The sequence below is a fragment of the Sporothrix schenckii genome (assembly GCF_000961545.1).
Source record: "Sporothrix schenckii 1099-18 chromosome Unknown Cont41, whole genome shotgun sequence".
NCBI lineage: Eukaryota > Fungi > Ascomycota > Sordariomycetes > Ophiostomatales > Ophiostomataceae > Sporothrix > Sporothrix schenckii.
In genome coordinates this window covers 1,639,001-1,661,899 of record NW_015971142.1, presented here as the reverse complement: position 1 = coordinate 1,661,899, position 22,899 = coordinate 1,639,001, and the positions used below count along the sequence as shown (strand labels likewise).

Here is a 22,899-nt window from a genome sequence, read left to right as displayed (position 1 = left end):
TTACACATATATATACGAGTATGTTCGTTTGTGGTTATCTATGGTGTACAGGTTGAGGGAGTTGCATATTTGCCTTTGTTTCTCTTGTCGGCCGGCTCCGCGGAGGGTTTGCGTGGTGGATATCAGATATAAACCAGCGCGGCCGCGCATGCTTTCGTAGCTGCCCCTTTGTCTTGTCTGTTTTCATAATAATCCCGTACTTCATCACGCTGTCTCAAACTACCAGCGCAGCATTCTGCCTCATGTTACATTCGATGTGTACTTGCCTCGGGCCCGAATCTGAGGCCCATATTTGGCAAAGACAAAGGGAATAGGAATGTTGAGCACGGCAAAACAGCCGAGGACACTACACGCCCAGCCGTTGCCCAGTCGCTCGTACCACGGACGCACCAGCAAGGGTAGAGCGGCCGCAAACACGCTCCGTGCAAACGTGTTGGCCGCCATGGCACTCGCGCCCCAGCGGTGGAAGGTGTCTACGATGTAGTTGACGGCGCTCGTGAAGATGGTGTAAAAGGCGAAGCCCATCATGGCGACGCCCACGGTGGGGACGATCCAGTGCACGCTTGGGGTGGACGCCCAGCCCATCATAAACAGGCCGCCGGCCAGCACAAACGACGCAAACTTCATGGGCGGCAGCCGCGCCTCGGGCACCGCAAGGCCGCCGTTGGCCGCGAGCATGCGGTTGTAGTGCTGCTGGCTGTGCCAGCTGAGGGCGGCGCCGCCGACAATGCCCACCAGCACGGCCAGAAAGGGCAGCGCGCCCTCGAGGCTGTTCCAGCCGCGGGTGTCCTGGAAAAGGATGGGAAAGGACGCCAGGCTGGCATAGAAGACGCCGTAGATGAAGGACGCGTAGATGGAGACGGTCAGGCAAATGGGCGTGAGGAGCATCTGCAGCGGCCGCAGACCGAACTGGACCGCCAGCTCTTTGAAGACAATGTCCTTTTCTTCCCACTCCGCATGCAGGGCCCAGTTGCCTGTGGCCTTGCGGAGCGCACGTGCCTTTCTGGTGAGCAGCACAGGACTATACGTCTCGTCGATGAACACGAGGCCCAGAACGAGGATGGTGCCCTGGAGGAGGGCGGTGATCTGAATCAAGAAACACGGCAAAGGATTCGAGCTTCGGTCAGAAGGGTATCCGCTGCCTTTTCTGGTGGGTCGTGACAACTTACGTATTCTGTCCACCGCCAGCTCGCGCCGCATAAAACAATGGCGCCACCAACCACTGGCGCTAGGTTCTGTACAGTGTTAGCCAGGCTTACTATAAAGCAGCCCCCTTCCTCTTGGATCCCAACATGGCCTGGAACGCACCGGACCCCCGCACACCAAAAGCATGTAGCCCACGATGGCGTTGCCGCGCTGCGACGGCCCCCACAAGTCCACCATCACGCCGCCCATGCAGGTGATGGGCGCCGTCCCCAGGAATCCCGTGAAGAAGCGAGTCAGCAGCACCGTCTGGATGTCCTTGGCCGTGGCCGTGCCGACGGACATGATGGTCGACACAGCGTACGGCAGCAGCACGGCCCATTTGCGGCCGTAGATTTCCGACAGCGGCGCCCACAGGAACGGCCCAAAGCCCCAGCCGAGAAGCAACAGGCTCGTCCCGAGCAGCGCCACCTCGGACGAGACGGCAAACTGCTCGGCCACCTTTTCGTTGGCGGGGGCATATCTGCCAATCTAGTTAGTGGCTTGCCCTTTGGTTTCACTGGGCTGCCGGGGGCGACATACGCTGTACTTGCCCAGACGGAGCCGAAACTCGCCATGCTGTAGAGGAGACTTGTATACACGCGCTTTGAGAACGGCCAGTTGTGCGGGTTGTACCTGTCGTCCGGGCCGTCAAAGGACACAATCATGGAGGTTGTCGACAATGCGACGCTGCCTGGCTCGACGTCTGTCGATTCATTTTTTGTGGGTGTTGTTGTTTCCGTCGCTGCCGTTGTTTGGTTCATTTTGGGTAAGATCAGCGGTTTTCCTGGCAAGCAAATTCACGGCACGCAAAATTGTGCTCGAAAATAAGGTGTGGCTGCTGTGGGCATCGTGAATCTGGATGGTGCAAATGCACGACTTATATTCGACATCAATTGCGTCGCAATCTGACTTGCTACAGATCGTCGTGCGTTATGGCAGATGCCAACCCAAGGGCGTGGCCCGAACGGGACCTGTTTGTACTTGTCTGATTAGGCTTAGCTGCGGTCCCTGTCATCGACCGATTGACTCAACCGCCGGGCTGCGAAATGGAGACCAGCCGAGCCATCACCCCACACTTCCCACACTTGGGCATTGACGTTATCGTACGAAAATAGTGATGATCTACACCAACTGTGGCTCAAAGCCGTCGACCTTGAAGAGCAGATCGAGTTGCCAGTGCACGTCTGGTCGTATATATCATGCCAAGCCCGTCAAGCCACACTGGCGAACGTCAAAGAAGATCAAGACAAGGATCTATGCACTCCTTACACATAGACTATCCTAGATAATACTTCACACCGCCGTCCACATGCCCTCCACAGTCCTGCCAAAGAAGCTGGCGCCCGGCGCAACCATTGCGTTCGTCTCGCCGTCATGGCCCGGGCCACAGCACTCCTCACCGGCCGCGGCTACCGCGTCAGCGAGCTGTTCACGCCGGATACGGGCATCCAGTCGTCCATTGACCTCCGAATGGCCGAGCTGCGCACCGCCTTCACCGACCCGGCCATCGACGCCGTTGTCTGCACCATTGGCGGGTCGACCTTTACCGAACTGCTGCCCGCCCTCATCGCCGACACGGACCTGCATGCCGCCATCCGCGCCAACCCAAAAGTCGTCGTCGGCTGCTCGGACATCACGGGCTTGCATTGGTTCCTGCATGCGCTCACGGGCCTGCGCTCCTTTTACGGCCCGGGCGCCATCCCGGAGCTCGGCGAGGCCAACAACATCGACGACAGCGAAACGCCGCGGCACTTTTGCGCGGAGCACCTCTTCCGCACCATCACAGACCCCACGCCCATTGGCGATGTGGCCCGCTCGCCTACCTACGCGCCCGCCGTGCATCCGTTCTGGTCCGACCCAGCCTCGACCGAACCGCCCAAACTGGCGCCCACGACCGGCTGGACCTGGATTCGCCCAGGCCGCGCACAGGGCCGCCTCTTCGGCGGCTGCGTGACTGTCATGGCACGCCTCGGCGGCGTTCAGGCCGTCGTGCCCGACTGGACGGGCCGCATCGTCTTCATCGAGACACAGGTGGCGGACGACATGGTGTCGGGTCTCCCCCTCAACCGCGTCCGTGCCGGTCTGGCCGATCTGGTTGCCCAGGGCGTCTTTGACGCGGCCGCCGGTGTAGTTGTCGGCCGGCCCTTTGGCTACGACACGGAAGAGCAGCGCGCCGCCTACATTGGTGTTCTCCGCGGCCATCTGTGCGAGGGCCGCTTTGCCGACGCGACGTTCCCGATTCTGTTCAACGTCGACATCGGCCACACCGTGCCCATGGTCACCTTGCCCTACGACGCCTTGGCCGAGCTGGACTCGGCCAAGGACCGCTTTGCTATTTTGGAGTCGGCGGTTCGTTGATCCTAGTTGGATAGTGTATTAAATATAAAACCTATAGTGCTACACATCCATTTCCGTAAGCTCGTGTCGTAATATGATCCTTCACGGAAGTCAATTTGACGATATGATGATGCACTTGTGTCGAACGTGTCAGTCCAGTGGGCTCCGTACCAATGCTGCCTCACTCGGCACCGAAATCTGCTGCGAGTCCGGGAAGCCCCTACGAGATACAAGTCATTGCAAATAGACCCAGGCTGCAGAAGTAAAGACCATCAGGATCAAATATTCTCGACATGAAAGCCATCGTGAGATATGGATGACGGCCCTGCTCACCACCTCGTTCGACGCAGGATAGCTAGGATTCAGCCTGTGATAAGAAGGAAGCGCGTTTGGTGTTTGCTCATAACGATTGGAGGTTGTCGTATCGTTCAGTTGTTGCTTAGCCGCCGCCATGTATTGCTCTCCAAACAGGTACTATATATTTACTATGCCTGTATCTATAGACCCGATCGCGGGCCCGCCAAGTCGCACGCTGTAGGCATCTGCCGGCAGCTTTAGCCAGTAGGAAGGCGGCGGACAGGCGCCGAGATCACCGTGCCTGCGGGTCGAAACCAGGTCTAGGCGCGTCGGAAACGTATATTACAGGGAACGGGCAATACAGGAGACGATCCGATGGATGGTTCACATGAACGTGACGCTGACAGCGCGTGCCAGATGCGCCGTGTCCGAGAAAGCCTTTTAATCTGTGCACCAGCTGCATGCATCCCACAAAGCACACGTTCGATGCATATGTGCCGTCCTCAACCTATGCTGGTCTGACGATCCTCTGGAATCGGACGTCCATAGGGCAAATTGCATGCAAAAGGAGTAGAGAGTCATGATCCTCCAGAGACAGAGTCATGCTCGGTCTTGCCGGTCAATCTGCGGCAACCATAGTATGTCTTAATCTTCTTTATATCAACACGATCCTACCGGGATAGCAGGACTTTATCTGATGGATTCAAATACAGGAGGCTGTGGCTGGATGCGAGAGCACGGATAATCACCAGTGTTTCCAAAACACACTCTAAACTCTCTGAATAGTCGGTTTGATGTGAATATGAGGGGCCGGCTTGCAACACGCCGTTTACACATTGTCAGCCAATATCGAGGCTGCTATTTTTGTAGGCAGTGCCACGCTTTCCGGTCATCTTCATCCCTCAATCCTCGTTCCTGTTCTGTTTGTTTTGCATCCTTCATGATCTTGGCGGTGCTCGTGGTCCATCATCGCGTATGCCATCTCTGTAGCTATCACCATGACCGATTCGTGGCTCATGCATCTGGCGGTCGACGGAGATGCTCATTTTCTCAAGTCTCACGACGCCGTGATGCACACACAAAAAGTATAAATATGACCGTCGTCTCTCCTTCGAGGGTAGGATATATCTCCCATCATTCCATCCACAGACTCCCACTTGCACTCCCAGGCACCTCTGCAAACAAGACTCCAACCCCACCACAGAACTCTTATAAAAAGCCCAGCTCCAGACCCCTCGTCAGCTCCCGCTCGACCGAATCCGCAAACATGTTCTACAGCGTCTTGTTCGCCATGCTTTTGAGCTCCATCCGCGCGGTGGAGGGCACGCCCACCTACCAGGAGGAGTACCGCGTCGCCAGCTACGTACCCAAGTACTACAACTCGTGGCGCGGCATCCAGGTCATTGCCCCCGACACACCCTACGTGGCGGCCTCGGGCCCGGACAGCCTCTACTTCATCGACACCCGCTTCGACAACGACACGGCTGCCCACATCAAGGAGCAGATCGAGTGGGCCATGCTCCCCAACCCGGACGAGCACTTCTTCATTGACGAGGTGGCCGCCACCGCCTTTGTGCGCAACTCCGCCACCAAGGAGGTCGTCTTCACCTTCGACCCGCCCTTTGCGCGCGTCTTCTTCGCCCGCTTCATGAACAAGCAGAACCCCAGCCTGCAGCTGCCCGAGCACGAGGACGGCGGCGAGTGGGTCGTCAAGTACAACCTCGGCGGCAACCTGTACAAGGAGCGCAGCATCCAGGCCTGCTCCGACCACGGCTGCAACACCGCCTCCGACTGCACGCCGCACAACTGCGACTCGTGCCACGTGGCCCGCGTCGACAACGAGTGCGAGCACCCGACCGTCAACGCCGTCGGCTCCTGCAAGAAGACCAACAAGAAGAAGTGCCCCAAGACCTTTGACGACCCGGCTCGCGCATCGGGCGAGACGGACGCCGCCTACTACGCCCGCCTCGATGCCCTGCACTGGGGCGCCGAGGAGTAAGAGGACCCATCCCAACTCGGACGACCCTAACGAAAGTCGTATCTCGTAGAATCTGCAACGTCAATCCCACGCAGAGTCTCGACTGGGATCCAGTAGAATACAAGGTCAAAAGAGGGGCGATGCTCTCCAGCTCTTGCCATTGCCTCGATGCCAGAGTGGAAGACGGAGACGGGGTGGCGATGGGGCAACCCATTGGTGGGATGGTTTGAGTGCTATCAACTAGCAAAGGATTCTTCACTTTACCAAATCAAATTGTTTCAACACATAAAACCACATAAGCACCAATTTCAACCGGAATAATATAGACAAATACTACTTTATTCTTCGACGGCGGCATTGCGACCTGCGAGCTGGCTGCATCATAAATAACGTAGAAGCATTGGCAAAAGCTTGTTCTGACATAGATGGGAACATTCGCTGTTGTTGATGGAAAGGATTTACCCGTGCCGCAGAATTGATGACAGCTAGGAAATACTACAGCGGGACGTGTGCCGTTCACGACTCGAACAGTTGCCGGGACATCGAGCGGAAGTGCCTAGTACTGCGAACACGGTGATTTAGCCTTATGATGACTCTTGGACTGGCTGGATGTACTGACCGTCTTGACTGCCCTCATGGCCCTCGTCGGCAAGAACGGTCAGACGCTGTCGATCTGCCCGACGCTGTTCGGAGGCATCTGTGGCGGTGTTGTCGGACATTGGCGCTTCGCAGGTCTTCTACACCTCCATGCGCGCCGCCACCGGCCCCATCATCCTCTCCATCCATGTCTCCGTGTGTTCGTCTCGGCTGCCCGTCTTTGTCGACTGCGACATCACGGCCGCTGCCGCGTCAACGGGCCTGCTCACCAGCAGCCTGCTGGATCACTTCGCGGCGCTGCCCAACAGCACCACGACAACACTGGATGCCGTCCCCGGCATGAACAGCACCATCTTCGAGTAAAGGATAGACTAGCTTGTCTTATTTCAGGGATACCAAAGTGGAAATCTTTCGTTTACAGCCCCCTTTTCGTGGTTATGTAAGAACTCACGACTCGCTGCTTCCGGATCGTCGTCTCTGCTACTTTGGGAAAGAGCCTCCCATTTACCAAAAAGCCGTAGTTTGGGAAAGAGACACAATGGCCATCGGGTTGATCCTTCCCGTTTTGTTGTTGTTCCATCACGTCGAGTAGCGTCCATCGAAGCAACACAGATAAACAATGGAGACGACGAAATGGGGCCGCGTCTTTTTGTCTATCTTCATCGCCTCCCTCCAGGCCATATCCATACCAACCACAACCGAATCGCCGATCTTGCAGTCTTGGAAAGCCTAATGGCCTGAGACACAGAGTCGTTTCTTGGAGAATTGGACGTTTACTATTGTTTATTTTAGCATTGACTTTTCCCGCATGTCTTTATTTTCTTTTGTTTTTTTCTGCCTTTGAGATCGGTTTGTCTTTCTTTTTCCATCGTCTTTTTGAACCTACAGTCTGGCATCACCGTCTACCACATCATCCCTCCCACTCGAAATTCGATCACTAGCATGATGCAGCCTGTTGAGCCAGAGAGTGCATATGCATCTCCTGGCTACGTCCGTCAATTTCGTTCCCCTCCTGCGGCATATGAGGTCCGCGGCTGGGAACAGGTCTACGTTGAGGGAGCCAGCGGCCGCCGCGACTCATTGCCACACCAGAATTCACCAACCACACATGATCCTGTGAGAATCCCAGAGATACAGTCGCCCGCGCTTGAGATGGCGGGAATAATGGACGGAGCACTCTCAGGGCCGGACAGCGATACCGTCAACACACTGGCTGCTTCCCTGATGATCTCGACTGCAGTCTCTCCTACTGTCAGCGCATCGGAGACGCTCGTGGACGCCAGCGAGCACCGCTCTCGCACCCAGTACACCAGTCTCTACGACGACAAAAAGCAGTGGCTCAAGGCCAAGACAGCTGTCTACGTCGAGAATCTGGCAGCCCGCGCCCACACCCTCCGCACCTACTACAAGGCCATCATCTGGTCTCTGCTGCTGATGTTGCCGGTGATCTTGGTCGGCTACGCCCAGAACCTTGCCGTCTCGCTGCTGGCGCAGCCCCAGTTTGAAGAACGGTTCTCGGGTGACGAGGACGACTTTGGAGCCGCCTGGATGCTGGCCGTGCAGATGTGTTCTGTGGGCAGCTCCATGCTCGGCGGCCTGTTGGTTGGCTAGCTGTCGTCACAGTTTTCCGTCCGCCACATTTTGGCCACGTCGCTCATGCTCTTCCTCGGCTGCACCTTCATCAACTTCTGGGCACCGTCCATGGTCGTCATTTTGGTCGGCACGCTGCTTCAGGGCCTCTGCTCTGGAGGCTTCGGCACGCTGGCCAGCACATACATCTCCGACGTGTGCACGCCGACCATCAGCAACGTGCTGACCGGCATGATCAGCTGCTGCTGGATCGTGGGCCAGCTGGCCTCCTACGGCGTCCTTTGGCTCATGGTAGACGTCGAGGGCGCCGGCGCATACCGCATTCCTATGGCGCTCCAATGGGTCATTCCCGTGCCCATTGCCATTGCCTGTCTCGCGGCTCCGTCGTCTCCATGGTGCCATGTCCGTCGCGGCAACACGGCGGATGCCTTGCACGCACTGGAGCGCCTCACATGCTCGCCCGATCGACGGCGGTCCCGCTTTGGCATCCATCCCACCGACCCAGCGGTCCTTCGGCTGGCCGAGATCCAGGCCGTGGTGGCCTTGGAGACGACACAACTGACGGACAAGATTGAGTTTCGTGAATGCTTTCGCAAGTCAAACCGGCGGCGCACAGAGATTGCCGTCATGGTCAATGTTGGACAGATCGTGGTCGGTTTCGCCATTGCCAGTCAGCTTGTCAACTTCATGCGCCTGGCCGGCCTCAAGAGCGACGATTCCATCAAGATGGCATTCTGTAAGACCCGTCCCACCCGCGGCCGGACTCATACTTTTGCGTTGAACATTTCACCCCTCTAACAGAACAGTCAATGCCATCATCCTGCTTTTGGGCAGCATATGCTACTTTATCTTCTACACCCGCCTGTCGACGCGGACCATGTATTTGGGCGGCCTGGTTTGCATATGGCCAGTCCTGTCCATGATTGGGATTCTGGATATCCTGAAACGCCGCTCCGTGATCAAATACCAAGGAGGCTCCTAGGGACAAGCCGTTCTTCTCTTTGGTTGGTCATTTCTCTACGGCGCGACCGTCGGTCCGTCCACCAACACAATTGTCTGCGATGTGAGCTCGGCCGCGCTGCGCACCAAGACCCTCTCGTTGTCGCGAATGGCCAACGACATGGGCAGCCTGATGCAATCAGCCGCCGGGCCCTACATGCTGGGTCATGACAAGGGCAACCTCCAGGGCCTAACAGCGTTTCCAGCCGTGGGCCTCATCTCCATTTGGATCATCTGGGCCAGCGTGCGGCTGCCCGAAATGAAGAACATTCCCCAGGCTGTGGCAGACGTTCTGTTTGCCCGCCGCATTCCGGCTCGCCGGTTCCAGCGTGAGGCCAATCGGTTGCAGGTCATGGACGGTCAAGTCGTGGACGGCCAGGTGGACGCCGTGACAGGCGTGGGCGGCCCAGGCGTTGTGGTCGAGGTGGCAAACGACGCTGCTCTTGTGGTGTAGACGTGCTGTTCTGCTTTGACGGTTTTGATGTTTTGATGTTTTGATTGTTTGCGTTTTGTGTCTGATCTGGTCGATATCATTATTACCACAGCATGTTTACGATGCATAAATGTACAGTTTGGCGTTGTGGGCTAGCTGACAGCGGAGATGTAATCCGAACGTCCGGTGCTCACGCGCTTTTACGCGCAGTGTCTATTCGGTACAGATTTTCTCTCTTTTTTGCACTATTACAGCTTCATCGCGTTCACCGGCAAAAAATGTCTTGTTCTCAGTTTCCTTTTTCTGTTCTTACGCCCTAGTCCATTGTCGATTCCTACCTCCGTCGTTGAAGCAGATGTGACACGAGTCATGCATTTCTGTCGTAACAGCATTTCAATGGTGCGGGTGTCTCTTGGCCGTTTATTTTGCGATGCCATATGCTCTTCCTTTTCCCCATCCCCCTATATTGATTTTCAACTTTGAATTCGATCATTTATTTTTGCTTTTCCTCGTTTTCCCCGTTCCCCTTGTTTCCTTCTTTGGCCCTTTCTGCTTTGTTGGAGCAGTGCCGCGCAGTGTTTCGCCTGTCTGTCCTTGCTCAGACGCCAGAGAGATACAGGAGGCGTCGATCTCGCAAATCCGTAACACTGAATTACCCTTCCCGCTCACAACATGGTGCAGACGAAAGGGAGAAAGTTCAGCCGGTTTGCGGACGTTAGAATGATGGTCTTCTCACCATTGAGCGAAACAGGAGACTGCTGTCTTTGTCTTTGACAAGTAAAATCACCCATGCATCTTTCAGCGAGTTACGGTCGGCCACCTCGCTCCTTGTTGCCGACATTATGCCTGCCAGTCCTTTTTGAGATGATCATCTCGCCGTCTTTATTTTCCACTGACGTTATTTATCGCTTTTTTGGGTTTCTCTTTCTACTCCCCTTTCCCACGGCTCTGCATATGCACCTTTTCTCCCTCCTTGGCATTGCCGTTGTGCAGGCGCAGTCACTCACGCTACAGGCGCCGGTTGCTGCGATCGACAGCGCCGGCCATCATCCCCAACCTCAAAACGGGCACACCAGGTCGTCGTGCTGGGCATCGTCTTGGCACGCGTCGGCTATTCGTGGACGACTGCCTCCCAAGACGACGAGGCATGCTGTGCTTCCGGATGGCGTCACCGGCTGGCATCCGCGCAAGCTCGACTATCGCGCGTTGGCGGTGGTTGCTGAGCTGCAGCCAGGCCGTTTGCTTCTCGTGACACATTCAGACTTTGAGACGGACGAGGACACCACAGCATGGCCCGTCCTAGCCAAAATGGTCGACACAGACGGCTCGGTCGGCGGCAGAGACGCCTTGCTGCGTGATCTTGCGCGGGAGGTGACCATCTACCAGCGCCTCGACGGTACGGGAATCACACCAACGTTTCTTGGGCATGTTGTCGACGACACCGGTCGCCCCGCTGGCTTTCTTGTCGAGTACGCTCCCCAGGACCCCGAGGCACGCCGCAACCCAGACAGGATGCGCGCCTGCCTGGACGTTCTCCGCAGGCTGCATGGGCACAACATTGCCCACAACGACGCCCACGACGGGAACTGTCTTTTACGAAACCACGGCGACGGCAGGACAACGGCTCTCCTAGTCGATTTCGAGCTGGCTGAGGAGGCGGCGTCGGAGGCGGCGTCGGAGGCGGCCAAGGCCCGCGATGTCAGCGTCATGGACCGCTGCATCCGGGGCATCGCATATACAGCAGGGCAGAAAGACGGGCGGCAGAATGAGCCTTCCCATGTACGCTATTGAATTTTTATAATGACTGCCAGTGCCTTATCTTGTGACTCGCTTTTGAAACATCCGTCTGTAAGTCGCCACCTCGAGCTTGGTAAGACGGCTCAGTATCGTATGGTCCATGGCTTTCAAGCCCATAATGTTCGATGCAGCGCCAAAAACGTCCGGTGAGCGTTCCACGACCAGCAAGAACACGCGACAGCCCACTTCTGTCGCATTGTGAGCAAGATTTGCCGACGCGGTCGACGCTGCAGTGCATCATCGTTGCTGCCGGTCTTCCACCTCGGCTTGACTTTTCAAGCGGCACCTGAAACGAGTCCGATGTTTGTGTTGGTTTGCGGTACGCCGTTCTCCAGGAGGGTCTTTTTATGGCTTTTTATGGCTTTTTTCGTCCTTTTGTGTTCAGGCAGCGACAACAGGGGGTGGTTTGCGGCGGATCGACAGATCTGAGGCAGATGCTGCTCGGCGCCAAAATGCACGGCCCCCTCTGCCGCTCCAAAGCGCGCCCTCATCGTGCAGCAAAAACAGTAGCCCAAAACAAGCGACGTCGTCAACGAGTCAAAAAAAACGTCCAAAAAGTCCCATCCACCGGACGAAAAAGCAGATCTGCTGCACATAGGCTGTTTGAGGCTTGGCAAGACCTCCTGTCCTTGGGCCTCCTTGCTACGCCGCATTTTCCGCGTGCCACCGCAGAGACCGCGTCAGACGCCATGCGAGTCATGGCATGGGCTTGCCGGCGTCGCACACCCGCGCCCCTGCAAACCCGTATTTCCTGGGAGAAGACAAGATGTCAGAAGACAACAGACGACACCAGACGAAACAAGCGGCAAGACACTGGCCAAGGCGCACAGTACGCAGGGATGGATTTCAGGATTTTTCGGATTTCAGGCTGGGCGATCGAACACAACAATGAGCTTGCTTGTGGCTCCGCGGGGATGCTCTTGATGCTCTTGATGCGTCTCTCGTCTCCTGTTTTCAGCAATGTCACATAGCGACCATGCAGAACGTGGTGCAGCCGGCCATGGAATGATGTCCTAAGAGCCGCCTCAGATAGATTGCGCGTCGCGGCAAACACCGAACAATAAAACGTAGATTCACAGAATGTATATATAAAGTGCCTCTCCTCTACCCGTCTCCGAAACTCTTGTTTTTCTATTCTGCTCATCACAAATCATACTCGGTCTTTTCCTCTACTTTATATTCTGCCTTCGTTTCTTCTTCTGTCTGTGACAGTTTTCTCGACCCGGCGTCGTCTATTTTACTTGTACTTTACCACTCTCTTTTTCTTTTCGTTTTTTATTTCAAACGATTCTTTTCAAACCGTCAATATGGTTCGCATCACTTTCGCTGCTGCTCTGGCTTGTACGTATTTTGGCCTTCTTCTGCCGTTGTCCCCCTTCCCTGTATCCGTTCCTCCTTTCGGTTGTTTGGACAATACTAACACGACTGCTTCGTAGTCGCCGTCTCTGCCATGGCCCTCGCCCCCAACAACTCCGGCGCTGCCGATGTCGGCAACGGCAAGGGTCAGCAGTTCACCACGGGCGGCTGCGTCGCCAACGCCGACTGCCGCAGCGCCTGCTGCGCCGAGATCAGCGGCAGCGGCCTCGGCATCTGCTCGGCCGAGGGCGCCCAGTTCCAGAACGGCAAGCTCGGCTGCGGCTTCACCGACCCCAACTCGGCGGCCACCATTGCGGCGGCCAAGGCCCAGGTTGCCAAGCAGGGCTTTTAAACACGTCCGCTACCTTGTGTCTATGTCCCGTCCCTAGTCCGGCCATCCAACGTCTCCCAACATCATAACATACCATTTGTTCGTTGTTCGCAATGCATATGTCCGCCTAGCGTTTGCTTTGCTTTTTTTTAGAGAGAAAAAAATTCAACCAACACAACAAGAGCCTTGTTGACTCCTAATTGCCCTCGCCTAAGAATGTTCCCGTCCGCTCCTTGTCCAAATATGTGACCGTGATGATGTGTTGTCTCGTTTCCGTGTGGTACGTACGCATCCTATGAGATATACGGATTGCGTCCTCGGCGTGATGAAGTACAAGGTGGTTTTGTATATGACACATAATATTGAATTATTTTAATTATTTTATATTTATTTCTCAATTAATTAGGTTTCCATTTTACCCATCTGAAAACCAAATACAATATAATAAACTATTTCAACAATAACTACCATCAACAAAAGCTTTTAAAAAGACTTCGGCAGGGACATCCACCACCACTGCTTTCAAAACAACGTATTGTGCCACACTGTGACTGACATACCGTACATGTTGTCAGCAGTGCAACAGATTGTTGGACGTTGGAGTTAAATGGCACCCGGCAATACGGATGTATCGCTGAATCTCAGGGACTTACAGCGGATTCAGCCCTAACTTTTTTGCCTGGAGTGGCGTCCAGTACAGTCTTGTAAGTTAACGAATATCACGACGACGGGAAATAATTCGAAGCAGAAACAGGCAAAGAAAGACACCATAGGCCGTTTGTTTCTCATCCTTCAATTGCATTTTATGTACTCGACAACGTGGGGGTTTGGTGCCTCCGGAACGGCGCACTGCAGGCAACGCTTGACGTACAGCACGCCATCGGCGGCCGCTATGAGGTGGACCTGCGGAATTAGCCGCTGCAGCCGAGGCGAGACGCTGGCGGAGCAGGCACGGTCTGCTTTGAAATGCAAATTGGGCGATGGAGCTCACTCCGGTCGGGCGTCGTTTTCTCGCCCACAACAAGACTTTTTTTGCTGCTGGCGCTTTGATTGAAACCGTTTTTGTGGTCTCAGTCGCGTTTCTCTTCTTCACACATCCTTATCGAGCGAACCATGGCACAACAGAGCATACAGGCGCCGGCGCCCGCGCGCGTCGACGAAGAAACGCCGTTGCTCGGCCCCGAAACCGGCGACGGCGCGATACGACCCGATGTTAATGGCAGCAGCAGCGACGACGACAGCCCGGCCAAGGACGACGATGTCGTCGGCAGCTCAGAGGACACGCCACGCCGGCCGACCAGCTGGTACGTGGGGCGCGCGGTCTGGACGTTGCTGGCGGCACTGGTCCTGTTTGTTTTCATCAAGGGCTGGATCGATGCCGGCGGCGACGTCGACTTTGACCTCAAGGACGCGCTCAAAAAGGCCCTGGGAAGCGGCGTCAGCGGCGCGGCGGCCATGGTGCTGCAGGTGCTGCTGCTGATGCCGCTGCGGACGATCATGAACTACCAGTACCGTTTTGGGCACTCGTTTAGCGAGGCCACGGCCATTCTGTACCGCGAGCGCGGCGTCAGCCGCTACTACGACGGCCTGGGGGCGGCGCTCGTGCAGGGCCCCATCTCGCGCTTTGGCGACACGGCCGCCAACGCCGGCATCCTGGCGCTGCTGCACTCCAACTCGTACCTCAAGGACCTGCCCTCGCTGATCCAGACCGTCTTTGTCTCGCTGTGCGCCGCCGCGTTTCGCATCGTCCTCACGCCCATCGACACGGTCAAGACCACCCTCCAGGCCCAGGGCCCGCGCGGCACCGCTCTCTTGCGCCAGCGCATCAAGACCAACGGCCTCGGCAGTCTCTGGTGGGGTGCGCTCGCGACGGCCGCGGCCACGTTTGCCGGCAACTACCCCTGGTTCGCCACGTACAACCTGCTGACCGCCTGGATCCCCGAGCCCGCGCGCCACCCGCTGGCCGTCTGGCTGCTGCGGCTGGCCGTCATCGGCTTTGTGGCCTCGGCCGTCTCCGACACCGTGTCCAACTCGCTGCGCGTCGTCAAGACGTACCGCCAGGTCAACGACACCAAGGTGTCGTACCTGGAGGCGGCGGCGCTGGTGGTGCAGGCGGACGGGCTGATCGGCCTGTTTGGCCGCGGGCTCAAGACACGCATTCTCTGCAACGGTCTGCAGGGTCTCTTGTTTTCCATTCTGTGGAAGCTGTTTTTGGACCTGTACGTGGAGGGACGAGGCAGCTCGTCCTCGTGATGCTCTTGTTTGCTGACCACCCGTTTCATCGTTTGTCATGTTTTGCACATCACTCATACTAACACTCTCTCATAGGTGGGACAAGAAGACTGGGTTGTAGGATCCGTGACGATGCAGATGACGACTCGGGACCAAAAGAAAAGACTTGGAAGCAAGGGAGAGTGCACATCGCGTCCTGACACGCCGGACTGAAGAGAGAGAAAGACACCAAGAGCAGCAAGATTGACACAAGGCAAGATAGAGCAAGACATGCAGCCCATGCAGCCCATGCAGCCATGCCGGCGCGTGGCCGGAATGGCCGTGGAAGGCGCACGTCGAAGCAAACTGTCGTTTGGAAGCGAGACATGCGTAGAGGAGCGCCAAGAGGCTACGAGGGGTTGACGCAGTGTTGGGTCTGGACCTTGACAGGAGTTGGAAACCGGTGGAATGACTTTACGAACTTTGCGTTTGCGTTACGACATATGGCACACTGAATAGAAGAAAGCAAGACGGTTCATTGCTTTTTCCTTGTTCGATGACACATCGACCGTAGCGCTCTGCACTTTGTAGGCACAATGCGACGGTGTTGTTCCGCGCGCCGGCGGACGGAACTGCAGCCGACATGCAACTGGACGGCTATGCGAAGCAAGGGGAATCCTATGCGAGGCTAATATGTGAGGCCAATATGCGAGGCCAATATGCGAGGCCAATATGCGAGGCTAAGAAAGCCAGAAAGTGCATCTAGACTTGGGTTGGACCGGCCCCCGCAGTGCGTGTGAGACAAGGCATGCAGTCTATCGAAAAGAAGTCTGTTGACAAGAGCCAGAACCAGAAGAAAAATGAAACAGAAAAGAAAGAAAAGCTCAACTGGGCACTGCATCCCTTGACGGGTGGACCGTTTGCTGTGGGGAGGGGCTTCCTATTGGAAGCAAAGTCGTTGTTGAAATAAAAGAAAGCAAATATGATGGAGTGAGAACAAATGAACACAAAATGACGTAAAATAAGGTAGAAACGCATGTTGTAAGACGCAAAAAGAGGGTCGGCCATGATAGTGCAAAGTGCGGAGTGAGGTCGCACTGGCAATGTGAGGGATGGGAACAGGAGTCGAAGAGGCGAGGACAGGCCAAGGGCTCTAGGCTCTAGACTCTAGGCTCTAGGCTCTAGGCTCTGGGGGAGCAGGAAGTCGGTGCCAGATATGTAGGCGGGGGGCGGCAGTGCCATGTCCGGGACGGGCAGCCTTTATTTTATTATTATTATTTTTTATATTTCTGTTCTTTTTTATTTTTGTTCTTGTTATTTTATTTTTTCTCTCTTCTCATGCACTTCCTACATTTCTTTCGTTTCTTGCTGTCGCCGTCCCACACAAGCAAGAAACTACGAAAAGAAGTTGCCGATCATCCTTGCAGGGTGCAATTCGGCCACGATCCGAGGCGGGACCCATGATCTGCGACCGTTGCACTGACTGGGGGGTAGCAAAAGCTGACAGGGAACAGGATGGCATTTGACACCGGCTTGACATACAAAGTATATCAAAAGCGACGGTAGATATAGAAAGACATTGCCAAACATCCATCGTTTTTCGGAGAATACAATGATAGGGGATATTGCCGCGAGGCATCACAAGGCGCTGGCAGACTTGGCCTGTATTTGGAAGCTGGGATGCAAAGATGGTACGATTTCAGAATGTGAAATGATGTGGAGGAAGAGGAGAGCGACTGGAAAAGAAATATGGACACTGCCAGTGTGCTAGAAATTCGGGGGATCGGTGTAGATGACCAAATGGCCGGCGAAAGCATGCGGCAGCAAAGTTCAAGCAAGAAAAGGAGCCACAGACTAGACAAAGACACAGCAGACAGAGTCGGAAACGGCACACTTGAACACACATGAACACACGTAGAAAGTCGATAAAGTCACACAACGGAAACGCAACAAATATGGGTGGGTTGCTAGTTGACAATCGACCCGTCGCGCGAAAGGAGGGCACGCTGCCAACGAGGCAAGCTTGCTGCAAGGGATGTGGTCGTCTGAGACATCTGGTCTGAAGCCACTCTAGCTTTGCATAGCTTTGCATAGTTTTCAAGAAGCTGTCGAGCTGTGGCACATGTCATATATTCCACTTTGGGCAGTGGCAAGGACGACATGCATGTCGTAGCCTGCATATCGTGATGGATGCTGTTCGCTGGCTCGCTGGCTCGCTGGCTCGCTGGCTCGCTGGCTCGCTGGTTCACTGTTCGTTTTGTGTCTCGTTGTCACCTGGTCGGCTGTCATTTTTTGTTTTCGCCGCGTCGACTCAATACGACGCAAGAAATAAGAAATTGTGACAGGGTCACATCCGTGCAGCGGTAGCGCTGATCTTCCGCCCGGATGGGCCATTGTTTTCTTATTCGGATGTGGAGTAGCATTGGGCATGAAAGGACACTGCAGGGCTGCGCCGTATCAGTACACAGTAATTACGTCTTTCGGTCCGCAAATCGTGAATATGCGGCCAAGGGACTTCGTCGAGTGCGTCTGAGGCAGACAGATTTGGAGACACAATTTGCCCAATTCAAATCAAGTCCGACGCACATAGAGTCCGGCAACGGAGTATCCTCCTGGGATAAGAAAACTTCCGCACGAGGATCCGTACAATGGCACTGCAAAAAACGAATGAAGTGAACATGAACACATGACTGACTTGAGGGACTCGAAAAGCGTGGGCGGCACCTTGAATGAAATGGGGGTCCCGTAACAGACCTTCAGCCGCACATTTTCCCATATGCGAGTATGTGCTGAGTTCTTTTGAGTAAGATTATCTTCCGTTGCATTGTGGCGTCCAGCGAGCCACAATGCCCAAGTGATCGGCAACAGCTGCAGTTTTTGTCCTCGTAAACACGACTGTACTTCATATACGGAGTACATAGTCCGTATGCACGCTCGGGTGCAGGACAGGGCAGCCGGGCACTTTATGTGTTTACGAGATACGCCGTTGACGTCGAGGCGAAGACGGGGCGACCGAGGCCATAACGGTGAGGTCCTCCCCTCGTAGAATCTCCGGACTTCACCACCCTTCACAAGCAATGCCAGCATCACACCGAGGACCAGCCGCGTTTCAGCTTCGAGGTGCAAACAACAAGCACCAGCTGAACTGTGGCGCTACGGCCACATTGGTCTGTAGCGTCGACAATATGATCCACTTGGGCGAAAGCGTGCAGTGAACCCTGCTGTGGCGGAAGATACGGATCTAGGGCTGAACATAGGGGATGAACGGAGGCACCTCAAGCGGAGTACTTTGATTTCAGCAACCGAAATGACCGAAATGAGAGGCTGTGGCCGATGCATCTAAGGGCGATTGCGATGGGGCCTCTGGCGATTCTCACTCCATCGTGGCTTCAGAGGTATCCATCACGATCTCGAGTTTCACCACCCGGGACACAGCGCGGCAGCGACTACAAGAGACAGTCCACGATGGTCGTGCCTCAGCGCCTCCAGCAGCATCGACAAAAGACGCCTCGTTCTCGGAACGTCGCTGGGCCCATGTTCGCGATCCGAGCGCAGGCGCCCCAGCGCTCGGCGACCTCATTCACGCATTGTAGTCCCTGTTCGTAGGCAAAAGTCCAATAGTCCGGGGATGCATCTGTTTTCGATCGTCCGAGCGCAACGCTAAAGAGGCTCGGAAAGAGGTTCGAAAACACGTCCGTTCCTGGATCCATCAACCATCTCCTGTCCTGTTCGTCGGCGCGCCCAACCGGGCTTCCAAAAGGCCCATTTTTGTTGAGGGGAGTGTCCACGGGTCCTTTTCAGCGTGTTGTCAGCGATAGGTGAAGAGATCTAGGAGAGACCGACGCACTACGAATGTAGGATACTTGGGAATGTTTTGGCGTCGTTTTGCACTTGCGCTTGCTTGGCGCCTCGATATCCACTATGCCCAACACGAAAACCATTAAGGCCAATAGACTGGTATTTTGCACGTTTTTTTTCCCTTCTGCATGGATGTACCCTGGAGGAAAGCACTCGTAGCTTGAAAATTTGTATTGCGTGAATATGACGGAACCTCTTTCGATATAGTTCTTCTTTCTTGTCTCTTTTTTCTGTTTTTTACTCGTTCGGTATTGACTACATTTTTGCAACATGCTGGGCCAGTGAATAGTGTACTTGGAGGTTTGCCACCGTTTTGGTATTCGTCCAGAATTAATAAATGGTAAGCCGGTTGTGCGGCATCTTGCATTTCAACGTGTTCGGACCTCGTCCGACCACTGCTGGGCCTTCGACGCGTCCAAAAGAGCATGTGAGCTTTGGGGCTATTGTGTTTCCACCCAAATGAATGCACTAGGTATATTGCAATATTCGTTAGGGAAGAGAAGATGCCTGCTGAGATCGACAATGGAGAGAACGTGGCAAGCCGGTAATTTTTTGCAAGCCGTGTTCTGGCCCGCTGCGATCGTCGCTTTTCAAAAGAGATCAGCGAAGAAGTAAAACGGTGATGAGTTTAAAGCAAGTCATCAAAGACCGCTCGTCAAAGACCACTCGTCTGCCCAAGACAGAACACGGACGACGCAAAGGAAGGGAGAAAGGCGTCGACAAACGGTGAGATCGGGGCCTACGATAACGAACAGTCGCGTGGCGCGTGCAGTTCAATGTTGATCCTGGATCGTTGGCCATTGGCCGTCGACGAACTCGTGTGTCTTCGATTTCCTCTCCCTCGACTTGTTTCTTTCGCTGGTATATTGGTACACTAGCTGAGAGTGAACCTTTTTGGCTCGTGGATGTGGGACAATGTGTGATACACGGCGTCGTTCGTTCAACGGGTTATTACATCCGCTGCCAGGTCCGACGAACAATGTACATTTAGGAAAACGACATTCAGGAACCAAGAGTCGAGAGGTGTGAGAAACCAGGAACCAGGTTATGCCTTCTTGACACCCTCTTTATTTCTCGTGCCGTCTCTTCATTTCCTTGGTCGGCGAGTGCTTTCTGCCTGCTGAATCGCCCGTCTCGTCCAAACAGGTGGATACTGCCTCGCTCTCAAACTTTGGGCAAAATACAACTCTCATCCCCCGCCAAAGGCGGTCATGAACTGTGTAATGCAATCACAAGAGCACGGACACACACAGGGGACGGATGTGGGTAATCTACGGAGAATGTGGTGTGGATCGGTGTGGGTGGTGTGGAGCCTTTCAGCTGCACTCGAGCTGAAGCTGAAGGAGGTTGGATCTGGATTCAACGCTTTCTGAAGTAGTAGATATTGGGCTGAGCGAAAAACCGAAAAAAAAAAAAAAAAAAAAAAGGCACCGACTAGCCTCGCTACCATTATATTATAGTGGCCTTTTTGGCTCTTGGACTCAAAGGTCTGGTCAATCGGTACATCGGGACCCAAGACGTAAAAAATGGACAAAAGGGGTTGGGCTCGGCAAGCAGATGCGTCGTTTTAGCAGGAAAGGTGGACAAGGGGAGGGGATTCTGACGGTTTGGGAGCGATGGCCATCACTGCTCTTCCTGAGACATGATGGAAAATGTTTTACATCGTAGATACGAATATTTCTATGGAGCACACAAATCGAATAAGAAACGCAAAGGTTGATATCAGGAAAATATATTGGGTTTTGCTGCTTCTGCGTTTTTATACTTTCCTTTCGAAAGCGTTGCATCAACGGTTTAAGACCCGCGAGCCGTGGGGTGTGGTAAATATCACAAACCAACAAGACAAAAGACGGATGGTGGCGAGCAGCAGGAACAGAAGAGAATCAGAACGGGACGAACAGAGTGACAGGAAACGGGAAATCAATGAAAATGCATAAAATCACAGCTTTCATCCTCGGCAAGACAAAAACGAACAGTCTGGTCCTGGCTCTTGGCGGAGGAGTATGGGACTACTTTGTACTTGGACGGCCCGTGCACGGGAGCCCTTGTCACACGGTAGCAATTTGCGGAGGGCAAAGATATGCGGTGCGCGGCCGATATTTGAATAATACGAAGACTCGCAAACCCGGAAGCTGGACCCTGTACGACGTGCACTGTGGTTCATAACCGCGAAGTTCACAGCGGCATTGCCTGCCTACGATGTACTGAACCGTCTGAATCAAAACAGTACCAACGGTCAACAGAATACTCCAGAATGAGTCGCCTCACATGCCACAAAAGACGTTGGATAGTTTGGTCTGGTGCTGGATTTGTGACTCGAGTAGCCGTATGCCTTGATGAGTTTAACGGTGACTTTCCGAAGAGTACAATACAAAAGCACAATGTACCGTAAGTCGAATATCCCACAAAGGATAATTTGTTATGCCTTCTGAATTCTCACGGGCAGGTCACTCAATCCCCATGCACACCACGCTGGCGACTAATTACAGTTCACTCATTGACCACTTCACCTACATATCGCACTGCGGTGGGCGGAGTCTGCACTGCATCTCATGCGAGAACAGACCTCTTATGCACTCTGGTGTAGTTGCAGCCCTCTGAATTTCCATGCGGCATTGTTCCAACCTTGTCTTTCCCTGCCTCCTGTTTGCCGTTTCTTCCCTCGTCTTGCTGCATTTTTGTTTGCCTTTGACCTTTCTTTTTCTTTCTGTGTCTTGCTTTTTCACACAAACGACCACATGTTGCTGTTTGGCAGCTTCACTTTACTCCCAGAAAAATAACTAGAGGCGGGAGAGTGACCAACACCAAATTCACCCCCTCCCCTTGCCTCTCCACCTCTTGTTCACACCCCCCCTTCAAAATCATCGGGCGAGCAAAGTCCTCCACCTGCGTCTATCTGTGCGCAAACGACACAATTCGCTCTGCTTTCGTGCACAATCTCTACTGTGTAAAATAGCGGCCTTGCTCATATCCTGGTCCTCCTTGTCCCAGAAGCTGAAAGAACAATTCTGGGTCGTGGGCCCACGGCCACGGGCCACTCGATATCTTGGCCATGACTGACGCAAGGAAGGTCGGCTCTACGGGGAGGAATTCATAATCACGAGGGAAAAAAAAACACCAAAGAAAAGCAAAAGAAAAGAGAGGGAAACGACTTTGCCCTTGCCTTCCTACCTGCTGTATGGAGAAGTCATTAGATCAGTCATTTTTTATCGTGCCGGCCCCCTGACTCCTTGTTGGGTCTTCGATTCGATGGATCCAAAGCTCGACACCACGTCTTGTTCCCATCGTCTGGACCCCGAATTAAGTTGTGAGCAGGGATGGTCCACCTTGCAAGATGGCAGCAGCCGATATGCAGGCGCCAGATCTCTTTTCTATTCGTCCGTCGTGCCTGGTTGCCCGTGAACGCATCCATCTTTTGGGTTTTGTCATCTACTAAAGGGCAAAAAGAAAAAGAAAGCAACGATAAGGCCCCAAGCCACAAGTGCACTAACACAATGCAAAGCGCGGCCGTGCCCATCGACAGCCGCCGCTCTGTCCCCTCTGCACCTTTTCTCTCTGCGTCTCCCTCCCACGGCCCACTCGATGGCATTTATTTATGTAGAAGTATGCCCGCCTCCCCTCCGGCCATCGAAAGTCGATCTTGCTTCCACTTTTCGTCGTCCCCATTCCTATATCTGTGTTCTTACATAGTTCACATCGACGTCGGCCAGATAGGTTGTAACTTTTCTTCTGTCTGATCTGTTTTCTGGTCCGCTTTATATCGACCACCAGACATCGTGACAGGGCAGTACTGCACTCTCGTTTTGTTCGTTTTCTTGTTCTCGCCTGTTACTTCCCTTCTCTATTTGTTTCCTCGCCTCAGTCTGTCTGTCTTTCTATTTCATCTTGCGACCTTCACCTCTTCATTTTGTGGCTCGTTTTGTCCTGTCT

General features: G+C 54.4%; 9 protein-coding genes across 9 annotated transcripts; 8 read left to right on the top strand and 1 right to left on the bottom strand.

Annotated features, from left to right (window-relative positions):
* Window positions 1–240: 240 nt before the first annotated feature.
* On the bottom strand, window positions 241–1,946 carry SPSK_07368 (MFS multidrug transporter; the record flags this gene model as incomplete). Its single annotated transcript, XM_016734032.1, has 4 exons — window positions 241–1,086; window positions 1,170–1,235; window positions 1,309–1,666; window positions 1,726–1,946. The coding sequence occupies 4 exons, from the start codon at window positions 1,944–1,946 to the stop codon at window positions 241–243; spliced, it is 1,491 nt and encodes a 496-aa protein (XP_016590873.1).
* A 613-nt stretch (window positions 1,947–2,559) lies between these two features.
* Window positions 2,560–3,543, top strand: SPSK_07776 (peptidase u61 ld-carboxypeptidase a; the record flags this gene model as incomplete). The annotated part of the gene is made up of 1 exon (XM_016734432.1): window positions 2,560–3,543. One exon carries the CDS (start codon window positions 2,560–2,562, stop codon window positions 3,541–3,543), a length of 984 nt encoding a protein of 327 aa, XP_016590872.1.
* A 1,543-nt stretch (window positions 3,544–5,086) lies between these two features.
* SPSK_07936 (uncharacterized protein) lies at window positions 5,087–5,818 on the top strand (the record flags this gene model as incomplete). Its single annotated transcript, XM_016734589.1, has 1 exon — window positions 5,087–5,818. One exon carries the CDS (start codon window positions 5,087–5,089, stop codon window positions 5,816–5,818), a length of 732 nt encoding a protein of 243 aa, XP_016590871.1.
* A 614-nt stretch (window positions 5,819–6,432) lies between these two features.
* SPSK_08155 (uncharacterized protein) lies at window positions 6,433–6,757 on the top strand (the record flags this gene model as incomplete). The annotated part of the gene is made up of 2 exons (XM_016734795.1): window positions 6,433–6,507; window positions 6,530–6,757. 2 exons carry the CDS (start codon window positions 6,433–6,435, stop codon window positions 6,755–6,757), a joined length of 303 nt encoding a protein of 100 aa, XP_016590870.1.
* A 582-nt stretch (window positions 6,758–7,339) lies between these two features.
* On the top strand, window positions 7,340–9,437 carry SPSK_07176 (uncharacterized protein; the record flags this gene model as incomplete). Its single annotated transcript, XM_016733843.1, has 4 exons — window positions 7,340–7,996; window positions 8,018–8,720; window positions 8,791–8,939; window positions 8,967–9,437. The coding sequence occupies 4 exons, from the start codon at window positions 7,340–7,342 to the stop codon at window positions 9,435–9,437; spliced, it is 1,980 nt and encodes a 659-aa protein (XP_016590869.1).
* Window positions 9,438–10,370: 933 nt separating this feature from the next.
* Window positions 10,371–11,207, top strand: SPSK_07874 (uncharacterized protein; the record flags this gene model as incomplete). The annotated part of the gene is made up of 1 exon (XM_016734527.1): window positions 10,371–11,207. The coding sequence occupies one exon, from the start codon at window positions 10,371–10,373 to the stop codon at window positions 11,205–11,207; it is 837 nt and encodes a 278-aa protein (XP_016590868.1).
* Window positions 11,208–11,665: 458 nt separating this feature from the next.
* On the top strand, window positions 11,666–12,184 carry SPSK_08050 (uncharacterized protein; the record flags this gene model as incomplete). The annotated part of the gene is made up of 1 exon (XM_016734700.1): window positions 11,666–12,184. The coding sequence occupies one exon, from the start codon at window positions 11,666–11,668 to the stop codon at window positions 12,182–12,184; it is 519 nt and encodes a 172-aa protein (XP_016590867.1).
* Window positions 12,185–12,520: 336 nt separating this feature from the next.
* Window positions 12,521–12,921, top strand: SPSK_08115 (uncharacterized protein; the record flags this gene model as incomplete). Its single annotated transcript, XM_016734758.1, has 2 exons — window positions 12,521–12,554; window positions 12,650–12,921. 2 exons carry the CDS (start codon window positions 12,521–12,523, stop codon window positions 12,919–12,921), a joined length of 306 nt encoding a protein of 101 aa, XP_016590866.1.
* Window positions 12,922–14,013: 1,092 nt separating this feature from the next.
* Window positions 14,014–15,253, top strand: SPSK_07608 (mitochondrial carrier protein; the record flags this gene model as incomplete). Its single annotated transcript, XM_016734267.1, has 2 exons — window positions 14,014–15,119; window positions 15,229–15,253. The coding sequence occupies 2 exons, from the start codon at window positions 14,014–14,016 to the stop codon at window positions 15,251–15,253; spliced, it is 1,131 nt and encodes a 376-aa protein (XP_016590865.1).
* Window positions 15,254–22,899: the final 7,646 nt, after the last annotated feature.